Source organism: Chironomus tepperi, unplaced genomic scaffold, assembly GCF_022539635.2.
Source record: "Chironomus tepperi strain 1889 unplaced genomic scaffold, CSIRO-AGI_Ctep_v1 contig_364, whole genome shotgun sequence".
NCBI lineage: Eukaryota > Metazoa > Arthropoda > Insecta > Diptera > Chironomidae > Chironomus > Chironomus tepperi.
The window spans coordinates 3,886,616-3,905,126 of NW_027226486.1; the positions used below are offsets into that span (position 1 = coordinate 3,886,616).

Below are 18,511 nucleotides of genomic sequence, written 5' to 3' on the forward strand. Positions count from 1 at the left end.
TTTACAAAAATTAAATAGATTTCATCTTTTTATTAAAAACATAGCTAGCCTAAAATTGATACATAAAATATCAAGAAATATCAGCAGGACAAAAAGGTTTCAAAAATTTAATCTTTTAATAAATTTTCATTAAATATTTTTTCCTAAAAATAAACAAAAATTTTTGCATTGAAATTTTAACGGAAATAATCCTGACTGAATAATAGACCCATAACAAAAAAAAAATACATTTTACAATTTGAATAATATACAACTTAAATTATATTTCTAATACATAATTAGCTATTTTCACTTATAAAATGGATTCGACATGAAATTCTTTTTTTTTTTCATATTAGTCATGATTCATGAATTGTATACGACTAAATTACATAGCATGAACTAGAATAGTGCAGGCAGAGGTAAGATTTTGTACAAAAGGTACAGAGCAGCAGCGCGAATAGTATATACAGTTGTGTAATGAATTATTTTCAATCTGAAAATAAAAGAAAAATAAATGAATCGTGTGGAAATGTCGAAAGACTTCAAATAAGTTTATTTTTTTGTGGTTTAGTGACTCGCATGTGACCTTGACTACTTCGAATACCAATGTGAAGAAATTGTTTTCTTTCAGAAGCTCATAAAGTAATGAAATATTGAGTTACTGAATGCAATTTTGATGCGAAATGTTTCACGTCTTTTAATTTTAACATGTTTTATGGACTGGAATGTTTATGTGGTTGTTTTTAACTTTATTAAAGCTGGTAATCGGTCTTTTCCTTCTTCTACTCCTGCTATCAACTCTTCCTATATGACAGGAGCTACAAAGTCTTGGCGTTGGGGATAACCCACCAATTTCCATGCCCATCTCCTCTCTTTAGAAGCTATTTTTCAATTTTGAGACCTAAATATTGAAGGCTTCTCGATGAAGACAAAAGGAATCGACCCAGTGATGGTATAGTACGGCATAGCAACATCACTATTACGGTTCAATTATACACCTAGCATGACAAAGTGGTATACCAATCCAGTGTCAATGGTACACCAATAACGTACAAACGTGTACAATTGGTACACTACTGCTATACTATTTTGCCATGTCAGATGTACATTGTACCGTACCAATGGTGTACCTATACTATACCATATCGTACCGTGCCACTACAGAGACATCGGCCCAGGATTTGTCTACACCAAGACTTTGGAAAACTTTCCTAAATTCCAAACTTCTCAAAAACCCAAACCTCCATAAAAAATATCTGATTTGCGTCCTTAGCTAATAATATGCTTGAATATGAGTCGAGTGTCTAGCAGCTTTGAGTAGTTTAGAATTCAATGCCAAAATCCATTAATCGAGTCCTTAATATCCGAACTGCAGAAGACTTTGATGAATGGTGGATTCATGTCTCTTCTGTTCATACCCTAGCAAAGTGATGGGTACTGTATACATCGGTACACTAGTGCCACTAAATGCTGCCCATCATTGAACTAGCATTCAGAAACATCCCAAAAGCTACTCATTGTTCTCGAATATCCCAATCAAGCTATACTCTCATCATTAAAGTCACAAAGTCACAAAATACATCTCAAAAATTCCCCATCATCTTACCTTTGGAATCTCTTAATAGCTTGTGGAATTGTTTTTGGATCCTCCTTCATCAAGAACGTTCTAATACCAAAAATACTATTTTTGATGAAAGACGACCATTCAACACTCTTCATATCGAAGAAGAACAGCTCTCTGTCCCGTTCATCCATTTTCTTCCATAAATTCTAAAAACAATAAGCAATCAAAGATTATTTAATCATGTAATATTAAGCATGTTAAAGCACTTACTTCGACATTATTATTTTTAAATAGGAATACATGTGTTGTAAAGTATGAAATGACATCACAGAGTTTTTGAATCTTTTTGTATGTGTCCATAAGCCTAAAAAAATAAACATCAATCTTAGTAAACTCAGACTTAATATCAATTACAACAACAACTTACTTTGGCTTCTTGCCGGTAATCAATAGAATAAAGTCAACAATGGCAGCAGGTATCCAATGATAAAGGAATGTTAAAATTGTAACAAGGAATCGTGATGATGACATCTTTAATGTATAATACCATGCCATTTTCATCAGTGGTGCTTGTACGCCATGCTCAACACATAAATCACAGTAGTTCTCCCATGTAAGTGGATTCTTTTTATTTGTTACAAAATTATAAATTGGTGGTTCTTCATATGAATTAACAGCGACATCATATGCAGATGCGATAAGGGAATTACAACACATATCAACCGGAACAAGTTCAGCTACATTTTCTTTGTGAACGTAAATGACGCGTAATAGACCAGCGGCAACTCCAATCACTAAAATTATCAAAGATATAATAATTGTTAAAGTCAATATTTACATAATTTTTAACAGTTAAGTCACTTCATGGAACTTGTCAAAATTTTAAATTCAAAAAGTTCGTTAATTTGGAAATAAAAAAATTGTCAAAAATTTAAATCCAAAAAGTTCTTTAATTTGAAAAAACTGTCAAATTTAAATTCAAAAAGTTCGTTAATTTGAAAAAACTGTCAAATTTAAATTCAAAAAGTTCGTTATTTCAAAAATTTTAAAAATCAACTTACCGATGCCAGTAGGTCCATACATATTGTCAATCCATCCTTTAATTGGTTCTTTATATGTTGGAATGACGATAGCGGGACGAAAGACAGCAAGTGGAAGACCTTTAGCATGTGATCGTACATAATCTTCAGCTAAACATTTTGTGTATGTGTATGTGTTGGGCCAATTGCCAATAAGTCTGAAATAGGTAATGATTGTTAATTAATATCTGTTGCGGAAGTGCTGATTATTCCTAATTCTTACTCTGGTGTCATATTATTCAAGGTAGCATCATCCATCATCTCTCCAAGTTTAATACTATTTTCACCGCTTATTGGCGTTGGATAGAATATTTCATCGATATCAGCTCTGTTGCAATTTGCAAAAGCAGTTGACACATGTACGAAAGCCTGAAATTTTAAAGTTATATTTAGCCTTTTGTTTTGATAAGACATATTGTGTCGGCATACCTTAAGGTGCTCCATTTCCTTAGCAAGTTTCATCATCTCCATTGTTCCTGCTACATTTATGGCAAGTGCTAATTTTAGCTTTTCATCGAATCTATATGAATATAATATTAAAAGATGTTATTTTTTTTTGTGGAGTCATGAAATATGAGTCATTGATACAAAGTTTTTGCGAGAAGATCAGTGATAATTTTGGCAATGGTCATTAATATTGTTCGTCTCATGGTTCATCTTTAATGCGTCATTATGTAAATTTATTTAAATCCGTTGAAAAATTAGAATGAACTTTAAAATATGAAAATGCGAAAAATACGGAAATGAACTGTCAAAAAGTGGAATTGATTTGAATATTAAAAAGCCGTTAAAATTCAAATTTAATGAATCGTTCAATTTAAATTCAAAAAGTTCGTTAATTTGAAAAAACTGTCAAATTTAAATTTAAAAAGTTCGTTAATTTGAGAAAACTGTCAAATTCAAATTCAAAAAGTCCGTTAATTTGACAAGATTGCCAAACTTAAATTCAAAAAGTTCGTAAATTTGATAAAACTCTCAATTTTAAATTTGAAAAGTTCGTTAATTTGAAAAAACTGTCAAATTTAAATTTGAAAAATTCGTTATTTTGATAATACGGTCAAATTAAAATTCAGAAAGTTCGTTAGTTTTGGAATCAATTCAATGAATATTGAGATCATCTCTCGAATGCGCCAAGCACTCGAAAAAACCCCAAAAATTAATTTATTTTCCCAATTTATCTACGTCATTTTAGTCAACAACAAAAGAAGAAGTTAATAATAAATGTGTAAATTGATGATAATACAGACCTAACAGTAGCCGCCACATGATAGACGATGTCGACGTGTTTGACTAAAAGAGCGCGTTCATTAGGATCAATTCCCAAGCCGGGTAGCATACAATCACCGCCAATTGGTACAATTTTATGTCGAAATTTGGGATTGTCTTTTCTAAGTTTCTCAAAAATCTGAAAAAGCAGGCATGGAATTGATGATATAAAGTTTTGTATCGATTAATTTTGTCACAACTTACAGGATCATCAAATATTTTCTCTACTCTTGTGTGTACATCATCATTCTTTTTACTTCGCATTAGTATATAAATATTCTCAACGTCGCATGTCCTCAGAAGTTTCTCAATTATAACTGAAAATGTGCAAATTTAATTATTAGATTGTTGGCTAATGTCTTAACATTTTTTGTGAGAATTAATTGATCGATCAATACTGAAATAATTATTTTGATGACCATGAGAAGTAAGGCAATTCATAGCGATTGAATGTCAACTGATTTTGGTTCGAAAATTAAGGAATTTCAAATTAACAACATGACCACATGACTACCTTATTGTATGACACGCGACATTTAGAGCTTATTGCTGGTATTGCTTGGTTTTTCCATAGAATTACTTTTTAGTGGATTTTACCAATTTTTTGGTTCTGTCAATGACATATGACAAAATGTCACAAGATCAAGACCAAGAATTGATGACGACATGCAAAAAATCAATGTGGTTTAACATGAAATCTATTGGATAGACTTTTGTCATTCTATGCATGTACACAAATGAACAACAACATCTAGAAATCCTTGCAATGTCGCATTTAAGATGGTAATTTATTGGAATTTGTAACAAACTTGATAGTTATTAAATTAATATTAAGCTATAATAATGAAGCTATAGATATATAAACAGTTTGAATATAATAAAGCTGACAGTTGTTTTTCCCCTGAATATTGAGTCTAAAAATACCCAAAGTTAACTAAACCCGAAGTTAACCCAAAGTTAACTAAATATTCTGTTTCTGGATGGTTTAAGCTGCATGCAATTTCATGAACATTGTGCGAATCCTTGTCAATATCGACAAAATTATATGAATTCATTAAGATTCGGAATCTGGTAGGAATCGAACCATCGACTTCACCAAAGAGAAATTTACAATTTATCGATCTGTTGTCTACCCACTCGTCCACATTGACTTTGCAGTTCAACAGACAGATTCAACTACATATGACTCATGGAACGTAACCAGAAATTTTTTCAGTGTAGTTGGCTCTAATGGACGCTTGACAATGGACCTAATTACGGTTTTGACACAATCTTCCCTCTTGCGAGCCCTGAATACGCCACATTATGGCTTGACACTGTGCATTATGACCTGATACTGGGTAATATGGCTTGATACTGCGCAATATGGCTTGACACTGTGTAATATGGCTCGACACTGTGCAATATGGCTTGACACTATACAATATGGCTCGACACTGTGCAATATGGCTTGACACTGTGCAATATGGCTTGACACTGTGCAATATGGCTCGATACCCAAAATTCCACTCTATTCCAAGACCACGCTGCAGTTTATAGAATCTAAACACTTCTAAGCCACTTAGAAACTCCCAAAAAGTCATAGCAACTGGATATAAATTCCAACTGATAAATTGCCATGCACATTTTTATACTTTGTCATTGTGCTAATTTATATCTGTGTGCTAATTTTAAGTTGATTGCAATTATTTTGCAAATTTGATAAGTTTTAAATGGGAAATTCCAACTTTTTGTTTGCCTTTATATGATAATTAGCATATTAAATTTCATTTAAAATTCTGCAAAATAATTCCTTCATCTCAAGAGCATCAAGCAGTCATTTAGAAAGGTTAAAAAAGACAAATCCTCAAGAACTTGCTAAAATTTGCTTCGCAATTGAATTATTGCCTCTATCAGACTTAATGATCTAGCAATTTTTCATTGGACATCCGGGTCCAAAATTTATAATCTGTGGTTTTGTGCTGCATATATGACACCTTTCTCTAATTGGGAGGTTTTTAAAGTAGCTTCAGACGGTGCTAATGATTGCTAATGAACCTACGTAAATCCTAACTAAGGAAATAATGATGAAGTCTACTCTAATTTCATATGAAGTTCACAATGCAACGAGCCGCATTTTTCGCATTTTGCTGTTAATGAGGCAACGGAGCGAAGTACTGTTCAGATTAGCTGACTCTATATAAGCTTTTCGTATGAAATTCAAGTCAACTTTGAACTCTGTTAGAAATCTGAATAGCACAAATCGGTTAATGGATCAAAAATTCAGCATAAGGACGACATAATTCTGACTTGTTGCCTGATACAGTTTAAATCCATGCTGACATGACTTTGGCATGATTTTTACAATTTTCCGTTTATATTCCAAGACCCATGCCAAAGTCATGTCGGCATGGATTTGAATCAAATTCGAATCCAACAAGTAATCACATCCGGTTCGGAGTTAGTGTCGAATTCAGTTTAAATGCATGCGGTCATGATTTTGGCATGGTTTTTGCCGTTTTAGATTTGAATGCTAAAACCCATGCCAAAGTCATGCTAGCATGGATTAAAACCATATCCTAGTCTTACTAGGAATAATGCGGACGCAAATCTGACTTGGATCCGAATTCAGTTTAAATCCATGCGGGCATGATTTTGACATGGTTTTTGCCGTTTAGATTTTAATGCCAAAATCCATGCTAAAGCCATGTCGGCATAGATTGAAACTAAATCCGGGTCTAACTAAGGATCACGCTGGCTCTGAGTTTGTGTCGATTCTGTTTAAATCCATGCTGGCATGCAGGCATGGTTTTTGATGGATCCAGTTTGAACACCCAAAAGCTATACCAAAGTCATGCCAGCATGGATCGATCAACCAACATGTGCTATTCAGGAAGGTCAGTCAGAAGAAAGAAGTCATTTGAGGCTTTCTTATTTATTAACTCTTAATGACGCACTCAACAAATCAACTGCAAAACTCAAATATCAAGTTCCTCACGTCCGCTTTTTCAACAAAAGACTTGCAAAGAGTATTTGAGTACAGCTCAGCTCATAAATGTTGCCTAAATGAATATAAATCCATTAAAAAGACTTATTCTATTGTACCAAAAAAAAAAATTACAATTTACCAGTTCTATAGGCCCGAAAGAGACGGAACAAAAAAATCTCAATACGATCATCATCATTAAGACATGATTAATTCATATTAGAAGTATAAAAAAAGATTGTTTGCCCTTCTCAGCAAATAATATACGCGTCTATTAATTTCAAGCACATGTATAGAATAATTATAATTTTTGAGATTTTTTAGGTATTTTGCAGAGTCATTCACTACCTCGAATGTGTTAACCTCTTGCGAAATGAGGAGGTATACAGAGAAAATTTTTTGTTATGACGTAAATCGATGAAGGAATTGCCCCGAGAGATTCAAGTTCATTGGTCAATGGATTTTAATAAACATCTCTCTTTAGCCCTGTCCCTGAACATGCTGTACATGTGCGTCTGTGGAATAAAAAGCTTTACGTTCATACATCATTAATCAAACATTAGGTCTATTTAGTCAAATAACATTTAATTAACCAAAACTGAACAATTTTGAGGAATTTCCAAATATTATTGCTGAAATGTACGCAAAAAATATTGAATTTTGAAACAATTGTCAATTACGTTATGTCTCTTAACGGAATTGTGAATGACAATTTAATAATGCATTGTTTGACTGTTATCGTAATTACAACTACGTACGGAGCTTCAATTCCAAAATGAGATTCGTGAAGTAAATAAATTTTTTTTTTCGGTCACATTGAAAGAGTCTACTCAAGGTTATAGACTGACTGTACGCGCTTAAGACTTTTACACATCACCTTTTATTTAGTTATATTATCTCATTTCTTAAAAGATTTATCGGGTATTGGGTGCGAATCGCTTGAAATCTTGTTAGATAATGATGTGTTACTTCTTATTGTATTATATTTTAAGAATCTGGCATGACGCATTTGATATTGGCATTAATGGATTTGAAGTTGATGAGATATTATGCAATTTAGATGCAAAATTCGACACAAATTGGGCATGGCAACCGACTGATTGGGATATGGCGTTCAAGTGACAATTTTCAGGTTAAGTGCCATATTTATGGCACATTTACAGCTATATTTATGGCAGCCAAAGTTACAGCCACATTTATGGCAAAGTTGCAGCCATATTTAGGCAAAGTTACAGCCATATTTGTGACATAGTTACAGCCATATTTATGGCAAAGTTACAGCCATATTTATGGCATCACAGCTACAGCCATGGCAAGTTACAGCCAAAGCTACAGCCATATTTATAACAAAGTTAAAGCCACATTTATGGCAAAGTTACAGCCAATTTATGGCTAACTATGTATTTTTATGTCATTTTTATGGCATAATTGCAGCCATATTTATGTCATACATATGCCATATATGTAGCCATGTTTGTGTCATAATTATGGCATGTATACAGCCATGATTATGGCATATTTACATAGTCATGGTATTTTCAGCCATATTTTGTCATATTTATGGCATGTTTACAGACACATTTATGCCTACACTGCCGTCTTATTGTCATCAATCCTCAACAAAAGAATCATAAAGCCTGAACTTTCAGGAAATACAATCACAACTAATCATCTCATTTTTGCCGCTCTTCAAATTCCAAAAAAAAAATCATATTAAAGACTACATATTAAACTGTAAATCCATTTTTAGAGATCATTGACTTTTCCGCAAGACATTTTTTTTTGTTCGATGTCCAAGAAAACCTTGCTATTGTCTTTTATCATCACATTTATTATCTATTGCCTTTTATATGTGTCTACAGCTACGATGTTTGCGAAATGTGGTCGAAAATAAATTGTTTCTATGTAATCTATTCCTTCCGGATTTTGATGGATTTTGAATATATATTGCTAATTATTTAAGCAAAAAATTGTGTTTTTGGACACTTGGTAGCAAGGAATGGGCACTTGATTTGTGTTAATTCATAACCAGAGTTTATGGAGAGTTCGAATTTTGTAAGGAATTGAGTACAACACTAGCATTGCTCGCAGTCTGATATGAAGTCGAGTTCAGTCGATTTCATACAAAATCCAAGCCTACTTTGGACTCTGCTTTATAAAATTTTGTACTAAAATATCATCCAAATTAGAACAAAAACTAAAAATCAAGTTGGCATTGAAAGAATATTTCTAAAATTCCAAGAAATTCAGAACTGTCGTTTAACCAAATTCTGTTTCAGTCGACAATCCTGGATTTCCGCCTTCATACCAAAATCTACATAATCAAATGACTTTAATGGATACGAAATTTGCCAAAAAAAATCTGCAAAATTCCCAAAATTGACAAAACAAGAATTATTGTCTGGTATTGTCTAAAATCACCAAATCTAAGCTACAGATGAGTGTCAAAAAATCAGAATAAAGGCGGAAGCTTGACTTGACATTCAAACGTCTTGTGGTCGAATTTGCAATAATGTCAAAACATTATTTATTGCCTTTTTGTTTGTCATCGATATTAGAATTTAAATTGCAGGTGACAAGCAACAAGCAAAAGAGGTGTGTGATGGATGTCATCTCACCTTTTCCTAAAAATCCTGTTGCTCCGGTCATAAAGATTGACTTTTTTCTGTAAAATTGTTGAATTGGAGTTCCATCTGAAACATATAAAAATAGCAATATTAATGGATGTAATGAAAGAGGAAATGCTTGTTTATGGTTTCATGACTGTCCCGAGCAACACATCGTGGACGGCAGTAGTTGGTTTCTTGGGATGCATCTATCCTTACATCAAGTGTAGGTAGTGTGTACCCTGGTGAAGAGGCAAGGATAGGTGTATGTGTTTAGCGATGGGACCAAGGATGTATCCAAGTATGGGGTTAGGAGTGACCAAAGGTAGAGTTGGGTAGGATTAAATGTATACCAAGAAACCGGCCCTAGACCACCGTTGCGTCACCGTATTAACGGTAAGCCACGAAGTTGCGCTGACGTCACCGTGACTGTTGCTCGGATACATTAATATTAATGGATATCTTCATACATCCAATTCTGACTAAGAATCGGAGATTCCCAAGATATTCCATCTGACTCATCACTATTGGCTCATTTTACGTCATAAAATAAGCAATGAATTAACATAAAATATGGAAAAATGGAACTTACATGACTCTTCTGCCTCAAAAATTGTGTCTTGTAGTGGTGCCATTGTGCTTGTTTTTCTGTAAATCAAAAAAATAAAGTTAAAGTTTCATTATTGCTGTCATGGCTGTTTAATCCAGTTTATATGCATAAAAATAATTAATTTAAGCACGGTTTACAGCATGTTAAGTTCTTATTTCTTGGAAACTATGATGTTTTTGTACATTTATGGTCAGCAGCAGCAAGTGTTAAGGCATGGATTTTTCTAGCATTTAATTTACTTTACTATTTTGAAATATTTCATGACATGAGGGAAGTCTGGTTTTTTATAAATAAATTAACTTTTAATATGCAGCATGCTTACTATTTTGGACACAAGCGTTTGTTTTGATGTTTTTTTTGCGAATCTTTATTAACTTTTGGATATTTTTATCTCCAGATTTGGAATTTTTTGATATTTCTGCAAAGTCAACAACAACAACAACGATGATTCAATAAACTCTTAACATGCCATGTGCATGTGATTATTATGAATTTTTAATAAACAAGGTACGGTTCTTAATTTGTTTGTTAGGAATCATTTTATGGATGTTTTTTTTTAAAAAAAAAATTGAATCTTTAAGTCTATTTTAAGATTGTAGAAATTTTATTTGTTTTGATGATCACCTAAGTTGGCTTTGGCACAACAGAAATTTTGAATATTTAGAATTTAAATTTGATATTAAATATTGTAGATCCTCGATTTGATAAGACTACTAGACCAAAATCGATAATATCAATATAGAACAGTGGTGCTTAAACTACGTTCCGCGTCACATACAGTAGTATAACCCAGAATTCTCAAAGAAAGAAGGCACATGATGTAAAAATGCCGAAAATACACAAATCAAGGAACAACTGTCAACTACACTCGAGCAACACAAACATTCATTTGTGCAACTCGGTTCAGCTCATTTCTTCCATAACATTGAACATCACAAAAGGAAATAAATACTAAAAATCCAATTAATTAAGCCTACTGCAATTCACAAAAAACTATTGCTTATTTAATTCTAATCAGCCTTGAACTAACGTCCAACTAAAAAGCTTTATATATATATTTCTAAAACAACATTCTCAATTGAGCAAGAACTCCATATTAGTAGGCTGTAAAGGAATACAGAATGACTTTGATATGTCTATCAAATTACCATGTCATGTCATTTAGCTTTTTTTTTGCTTTTAAGGCGTGAATCTCGTTTATTTTGTCAACATAGATCAACAAGTGTCATGCTTAGCATTCTTTAAATCCTTAAAGGCTGTCGTGCGTTCCTTCCTTGTCTAAATTCTTCAGTTCTATGTCCAAAGATCACAAATGTAAAAGACATATTTTAAAATTACAAAATCTTTGAGCCTCAACACCGCTAATGGACATTGCAAAATGTAGAGCTAGTCGCGTGGAATTTTCTAGATGTTTTGGACACGACTACCGTTAAATATCACACATCAGCTTCGATAATTTAATTTTCAATTAAGTCACATTCAGCATAATTACTTTCTTTACATATTGTAATAATTGCCAGCACTGATGCAATGTTAAGCAGGTGATTTCAAAATTTTATTTAGTTCTTTACGTTCGTGCCGAATGAGCTTTTTGTGGAGAATGTTAACTTGTGTAATACTTAAAACATAAAAGCTCTAGACAGCGTTGTTGTTTTGGTGGAGATTAGAGACAAGGAAGTGACTTTTCGATGATACTTCAATGGAATGTTTTGAATGTCTTCAATAATTAAATTAGTAGATTTATATCTTGAGAATTGGAAATAGTTCTTCCCCTAGATTGTCATAATTGGTTCGGAATATGTGAATCCCATGTTGATTCATGGTCAGGCAGTCCAACATGATGAATAAGAGATCTAATTTCTGGTGGGAATCGAACACACGTATTCACGGAAGAGTGATATGGATTTCCGGTCAGATGACCAACCACTTGGCTACAGAGGCTGTTCTTGGACTCGCAGATTCGTCAATATATGACTTGAAATCTCAGATACCTCAATAAGCCCAACATCTCAACCACAGAAGCCTTACTCTTGCATTAGCAGATACACTTGCATATGACTCGATACTCCAAATCCCACTCAACCCAGACAACCACTTAACACCATCGATGAATACCCAGACAACATCCTATCCGAATTGACCAAAGATCAAGTTACTCAAGAGCCTACTCTGTTCATTAGTCTCAAAGATTTTTCCAGAAAAAAAAACAATTAATATCACTTAAATGAGTGTTGGATTGTGTCAACATCGAGCAACACCAAAGCGACAATTATCATTCGATCTATTTTGTGTTGGCATAGACCACAGCTGTATTTGATTTAATTTGAACGAAATATAAACAAACATAGAAGAACCTAAAAGGTTGCCCTTTAATGTTGAGATTAGAATCATTGATTTGTGTTGTCAATTTAAGGAATCTGGTTGTGGTTGGGCATTTTGATGATTTGGTTTGGTCATTGCTGTTGATTTGGATGATCTAGAGTTAGGAACTGGTTGGAAATTGGTAAGAATCCATAAGAATGAATCTGATCTAGAGCGACAGTCATGTTAGGAATGACAGAGTAAGCACCGCAGTCAATACATTCGGAATCTACAGCTTCCATCAATCATTTCAACATCCAATGGCAAATTCCTAAATCACAATTATAAAATATCATTCAATTACTCTATAACCCGGTCAACTACATCATAACAAGCATTGAGTCTTCACATCAATTATCACATATGCACATGCTGCTGTATCTCGATAATTAACCCTCAATCGCATAATCAACACGCATTAAATCTAGTATAATTTCCATTCCGTTACATTTTCCTTGAGCTTGAAACTTCTCGAACTTTTTTTGTGCTGCTTTAATGACTTGCATATTATCTCGACACTTTCGATTTTGTTTTAATTTAACTGGTTTGCATGGGCTGTAAGAATAAGTTTTTATTCTGTTTATTTTACATTTTACAGTTAGTGGCTAAACGACATAACAAACAAGATTGTGTTGACCTATTCAGTCGGCAGTGATTAATGTGGCACAAATCAAGCATGTTCTTGTATGTTTTTAATTAACTTCTTGTATTGAATGTTATAATGACGTCAATCCTCAAGTGACGTATACATGATATGGCAATACGAATTGTAAACAATTCCATCAGGTCCGAAAATATTAATTATTTCCTCATAAATGATCATTAAAGCTATGCTTAAAAAAAATACTCCATAATCGAGTTTAATACGCACATAAAAGTCTGTAATTATAGCGCATAATTAAGCTTAATTATCGACGTGAAGTAAGCCCTATGTGAGTGAGACAAGAGATAACACTTTAATGCTAATTTAAAGCCAATAGCTATTGACATTGTGTTAAGCATTTCGTTCAGGAAGTTTATTGCCATATTCAGTCATTTATTTTTTGCTCATCGCTACCTTAGAAGATCATTGGCATGGTCAATGAAGTATTCGCTTGCTTGAATGCATTTTAAATTAAAGAAACATGTGTTATAAATATTGAGATTCATAGACGTGAGTTTAGAAGATAATTCAAGGTTAAATAACGAACAAAGGAAATTTGAAAAAAATGAATTAGGGGAAAATCAACTGCTTTTTGTTGCAGAAAATTTAATTATTTTTTTTGGATTTGTCCTTAAAATCTAATTTAATAGTCGAAAATCATTTCCTAAAAGGTCATTTGTGGTTGAAATTGAAGAAAAATTTGAAGCTTTGCATTTACTTTTTGTTTAATTGAATTTTTTTTCACATGCATAGTTGATGTGCCCTTGAAACTTTTTTTTTGTAAACAAAGTTCAATCGAAGAGTTGGCTGTGAAGTTTTTTTTGATTTGTTAATTGAATTTTAATGGTAAGTAAGCATTGAAAGTGGTTTTAATTAAAGGATTGATCATTGTGAAGTGAATTTACATCCAAATTCTAAAAGAATCATCAAGTTTGTTGTTATTTTAAGTGAAAATTGCAATTTCTAAAAGCAATAATGTGTCTCATGCTTCATAAACAGCAGAACGTGAACAGTTTATTCTCAGAACTTGTCGATATTATGTCACGTTCATCTTTACTGCCAATTCTGACAGTTCCATTGTGTATAAAAAAGGTGAAAAGTAAATAATTTTCAAAAAAAAGAAAAAAGTTGTGAATAAGTGATAAATAAATGGCAATAGAAGCTAAGTACTCGCACATGTTCCATAATAAAAACCCAAAGGTATTATTCATTCTTGGTAGAATCACTAATTATCAAAATAAACATTATCTATTCATTATGCTCATTGCTATTACAATCCACATGTCCAATATATATTATGATTGATGTGTCAATGTGTTTCTACATTAATGATTACACAGATATGAAGCCATTACGCAAAAATAAAATATAAATCGAAGTTTCGACTCTAACTTTACATTATATAAATAATACACACTAGAGCCATTCATTAAAAATTCATATCACATGGAAGTCCCCCATAATATATATTTTTTTTTTGCATCACATACAGCCAAATCAATAAATTACAGTAAGGTTCTGCTAAAGATTCTTTCATGTTCCACAGAAAATTCTTCTTTATGTCAATAAATATTATATACAGTCAGGATGTTTTGTCCACCCATTATTCATTCCAATATATTCTTTTGGACACTAAGTAATGTACGACCTTGCTGACTAAATGACTTGTTTCAAAATTCATGTGTACACGCCATTCAATAAATATGAAATGCGCATTGAAACAAGCAATATTTAAATAAATTTAAAGCTGCAGAGTCGAGAAGTACACTTATCCTTTTTTTGCAGATTGAACCTTGCTTAATTATTCAATATTTTTTTATGCATGTGCAAAATAAATGCAATTGAGGTGAAGTTTTAATCACTTTCAGACAAAAAGATTTTAATTGTTCATTCAAGATTTTTTTTTATTGATGAGCTTCACACATGCTCAATTTCATTAACAATTGCGATTCGGGCGGGAAATTAAAATTTCATTGGTAAAAATTAAGCCTTTTTTTTAATAGATTTTATAGACATTGAGAGAAGTTTCTTGAATGATTTCAAGTGTGTATCACTTGAGGAAGTTCACATTTGAATAAGGAAGTTCATGAACATGTTTTCATCATCTTTGATATTTTTCTAATCTTTTAAGATTTTGTCATATTTTTTGAAATTTAATTCATTTATTGTAATAATTATTTTATACAAAGATTTAGATGGGATTGTTCTCATGTAAGGCAGTTGATTGTGAGTCTGACATCAGTTGATAATGAGGTGTTAGAATTTATAGATGAGACCTTGAAATTGAATTGTTACGCAATTCTAGAAAGAGAATTCAAAGTTTACTTGAATCTTAAATTGCTCCATAGTCATTCATTAAAAAGAAGAAAAAGTGTCTTAATTCAGCTCACTGAGAAGATTGCGGAACATGAAAGTTGTTATTGAACTTGAACTTCAGAGTTCGAATCCTATTATTAACCTTGAGTCTTTTTCAGAAGTTTAAATATTTCGCCTTCTTGGTTTCGAATCTGACTATGAGTACAAGAGATTTTACGGAAGTTTAGATAGTTCGACTCTTTAAGACTTGCAGTTTAATGATGGAAATTAAGAATTAGGCAACTTGAGATATTGGAATGAGTCATGAATGATGTAGTTAAGAATAAGAAAGATAACAAAAGTTATAAATTCACTGAAGTATGAGCTTTTATTGGAAACATAGTTCGAAAGTCAACTCTAGTCAATTCAACTCCATTAAAAATTTGAGTCGACCTCTAGCCCTGATTAAAACGAGCCCGAATGTACTGTAGGCTAATAAATATTTGGAATAGACCCTAATATATTGTAGGTTACTAAATTATTGGAATGAAATCTAACTATGGACACTGATTCTAAGATCGAATTAGGTTTTACAATTGACTCCTTCACGCAACAAATTTGAGAATAGCATGCGTCGTATTTGGAAATTGGCAATTGATAGCCAACAATGAGGCTCGTTTCAGGTGACATCTAAGTGGGGCCATGAATGACAACTGATCTGTACTACTCAATAAGTAAGTAAGTATGAGTTGCATATCTGAGCTCAGAGCTCGAAGTCGACTCGGATTTTGTATGGAAAATTCAACACAAATCGACTTGATTCAATTCAAATCCATGTCAACTCCGTACTCAGCCTGAGTTTATAGATGAATAGTGCAGATTTATCGCTGAGGATAAAATTGTTTTGCACAAAACTTCTCGAAACATCGACAATTAATTAAACAGAAATGATAAAGACTAGCTCAACATTTTTAAAGTTTGCCAATCTAACCTTAACTTCCTCACATCATCAACCTTAATGGTTAACCAAAAAACTCAACTGCGAATATTTGCTAATTAAATTGTGAAATCCTCTAACACATTAAACTTGATTATTTCACAGATTCGCCATATCATCAACATATTTGCTATTTATTACAAATTTATTCTGCAAAAAAATATATTTTCGTTGCGAATTCATTAAAAAATGATCATCATATATGATATGTACACAACAGCAAGTCAATGGCACTCAGGTGGCTCTCATTAACTAAAGTCTTTATCTTCACTATGGCATTTATTTTTGCGCACACAAAAAAAAAATCTTAAATTATTCCACAAATTCTATTTTTTTGCCAAAAAAAAATTAAGGATTTTTGCCTCATAAATATCCATAAAAAAATATTCCGCGAACACCTGACTGAGAATATTTTTTCAAGATCAAATTTTTTGCGGTAGTCGATGTGCGTTGGTCAGCACAGATTTTTTAACAATTTTTTTCACTGCCTTAACTTATTCCTTCTTAGAAAAATCCATCCACAAATTAGAACTTAGTCATGCTGACGACCGTTATATAATTTTTAATTTAAATTAGGTATATTACCCGTAGAATTATTTTTAAATATATCCACAAGTTCTATTTTTAACTTCAACTGTTCAACTTTTAATCTTTTTTTAGTTCCAACTGTTCAAAATTATCAAATTTGCTTATTTTGTTCCTTAATAAAATTTTATTATTTATTCAGTTGTGTTCTTCACTTCTTTTTTTTATTAATATATTAGCAAGACCGCATACGATCGATACAACAGCCGAAAATAAACTAAAAGCTTTAGCAGCAGCTCATGTGCTTTTATTATAAGCGCGGAGTTTCACGGTAGAAATAAGTTGAACTTTAAATGACTGGTTTTGTGAATTGTTTTGAGGATTTTTTTGACCGGAAATACCAAGTGTCAAGTTAGTTCCAATTTGTTCCTTAATCATCCTTAAATTATCCACAAAATTACCTTAAATTTATGTCAAAAATCTCAATTTTGTGCCTGTAAACATGAAATTTTCAACATTACAGGTGTTTATACAGTGTGACTGCGGCTGAATAAGCATGTATGCAGCTTATAATAGATGTGATGATAGTGCGCGAACACATACGTAAGCTTTTGAGTTCACAGTTTACAGTCCGGTGTTTTGATACTTTTAACATTCTTATTTAGATTCAAATGACGCAAGTAAGACACTTTTTTGTTGTTGTTGTTGTTGCTGCATGTTGCTAATTTTTGACTGATATTGGGGAATTTTCCTTTCGACGAGATTAATTTATTGTCTTCTTCCCTATTAACTGATATATCCGCAAGTCTGGTTTTTGTGATAACTGTTGTTGTGATTCTGCATGCTAAGGAGGTAAATCTGCAATAATGTGGCAAAATTTTGAAATTTATCAAATAAACCTGATTTTTTTTGGTGCTTTTTAACATTTTGGGGAAATGATCTTTAGTAGCCATGCTGGAATACTTAGATATTATCGCGATGTGTTGCGAAATACAGAAGAATTTGTTGTCAAAGGATTATTTTGTTTTGTGGCAAAAAACAGACCTTGCTTCACGTGATTACCTTTGTCGGACTACAATAAGTCTTAATTAGGCAAGCAATTAATTTTGGATGTCAATAATGTAAGATTATTCACATTTTTTCAAGGTTCTTAAGGTATTGGCATCGAAACAGTCGAAGAAAATTTCTAAGAATTTCACTTCCTCGTGTTTATATTAGTTTTGGAAATCCACAATAGTCTAGTCATCAAGAATCTAAGTCATGTGTCAAACCCGAGAAGCACAGGTGTTCGTTAAAGTACCGCTAGGTCGCCCTATTGACGACAAGATGCAAAGTTGATTTTCAAAGATTTTGACTCATTTTTATGGCTAAAAATGCGGTTCGCTGTGTTGTGTTGCTCGGGTTTGGCTCTCTACCTTAGCAGTACGTCATTGTTCTATACCCGCTACGTCATCGTATTAGCGACAAGACGCAGTATTCCTGACTTCAAATTGACAGCTGTTTCTGATCCATTTTTTCAGCGAGCAATGTGATTTAATGTCGTTGGAGCCAAACCCGAGCAGCACAACGTGTTCATTATGAAACTGCTACATTCCCACATTGATGGAAGAACGTAATG

At 32.6% G+C, this 18,511-nt stretch overlaps 2 protein-coding genes across 4 annotated transcripts in view; one reads left to right on the forward strand and one right to left on the reverse strand.

Annotated features, from left to right (window-relative positions):
• Positions 1-17,171, reverse strand: wat (waterproof). The gene is made up of 12 exons (XM_070646515.1): positions 16,954-17,171; positions 10,055-10,110; positions 9,475-9,549; positions 4,096-4,208; positions 3,873-4,030; positions 3,055-3,145; positions 2,849-2,994; positions 2,608-2,783; positions 1,974-2,340; positions 1,817-1,910; positions 1,589-1,752; positions 1-475 (listed from the first exon to the last, which is right to left on the reverse strand). The coding sequence occupies exons 2-12, from the start codon at positions 10,095-10,097 to the stop codon at positions 382-384; spliced, it is 1,521 nt and encodes a 506-aa protein (XP_070502616.1). The 5' UTR covers positions 10,098-10,110; positions 16,954-17,171; the 3' UTR covers positions 1-381.
• Positions 14,122-18,511, forward strand: part of LOC139095230 (uncharacterized) — a 27,525-nt gene continuing 23,135 nt past the window's right edge. The window contains exon 1 of one of the 3 annotated variants that reach the window (XR_011544846.1): positions 14,122-14,276. The gene's annotated coding sequence lies outside the window, so the exon portion shown is untranslated. Of the gene's footprint in view, positions 14,277-17,522; positions 17,574-17,886; positions 18,015-18,511 lie in introns of those variants that run through there. The other 2 variants (XR_011544851.1, XR_011544852.1) reach the window with 2 other exon arrangements.

Coding starts and splice junctions, on each gene's coding strand:
- wat (XM_070646515.1), bottom strand. CDS start 10,097: ATGGCACCACTACAAGACACAATTTTTGAGGCAGAAGAGTCAT. Junction 2,995..3,054: donor AGGAAATGGAGCACCTTAAG/GTATGCCGACAC, acceptor TTAAAATTTCAG/GCTTTCGTACATGTGTCAAC. Junction 1,911..1,973: donor ATTACCGGCAAGAAGCCAAA/GTAAGTTGTTGT, acceptor TTATTTTTTTAG/GCTTATGGACACATACAAAA.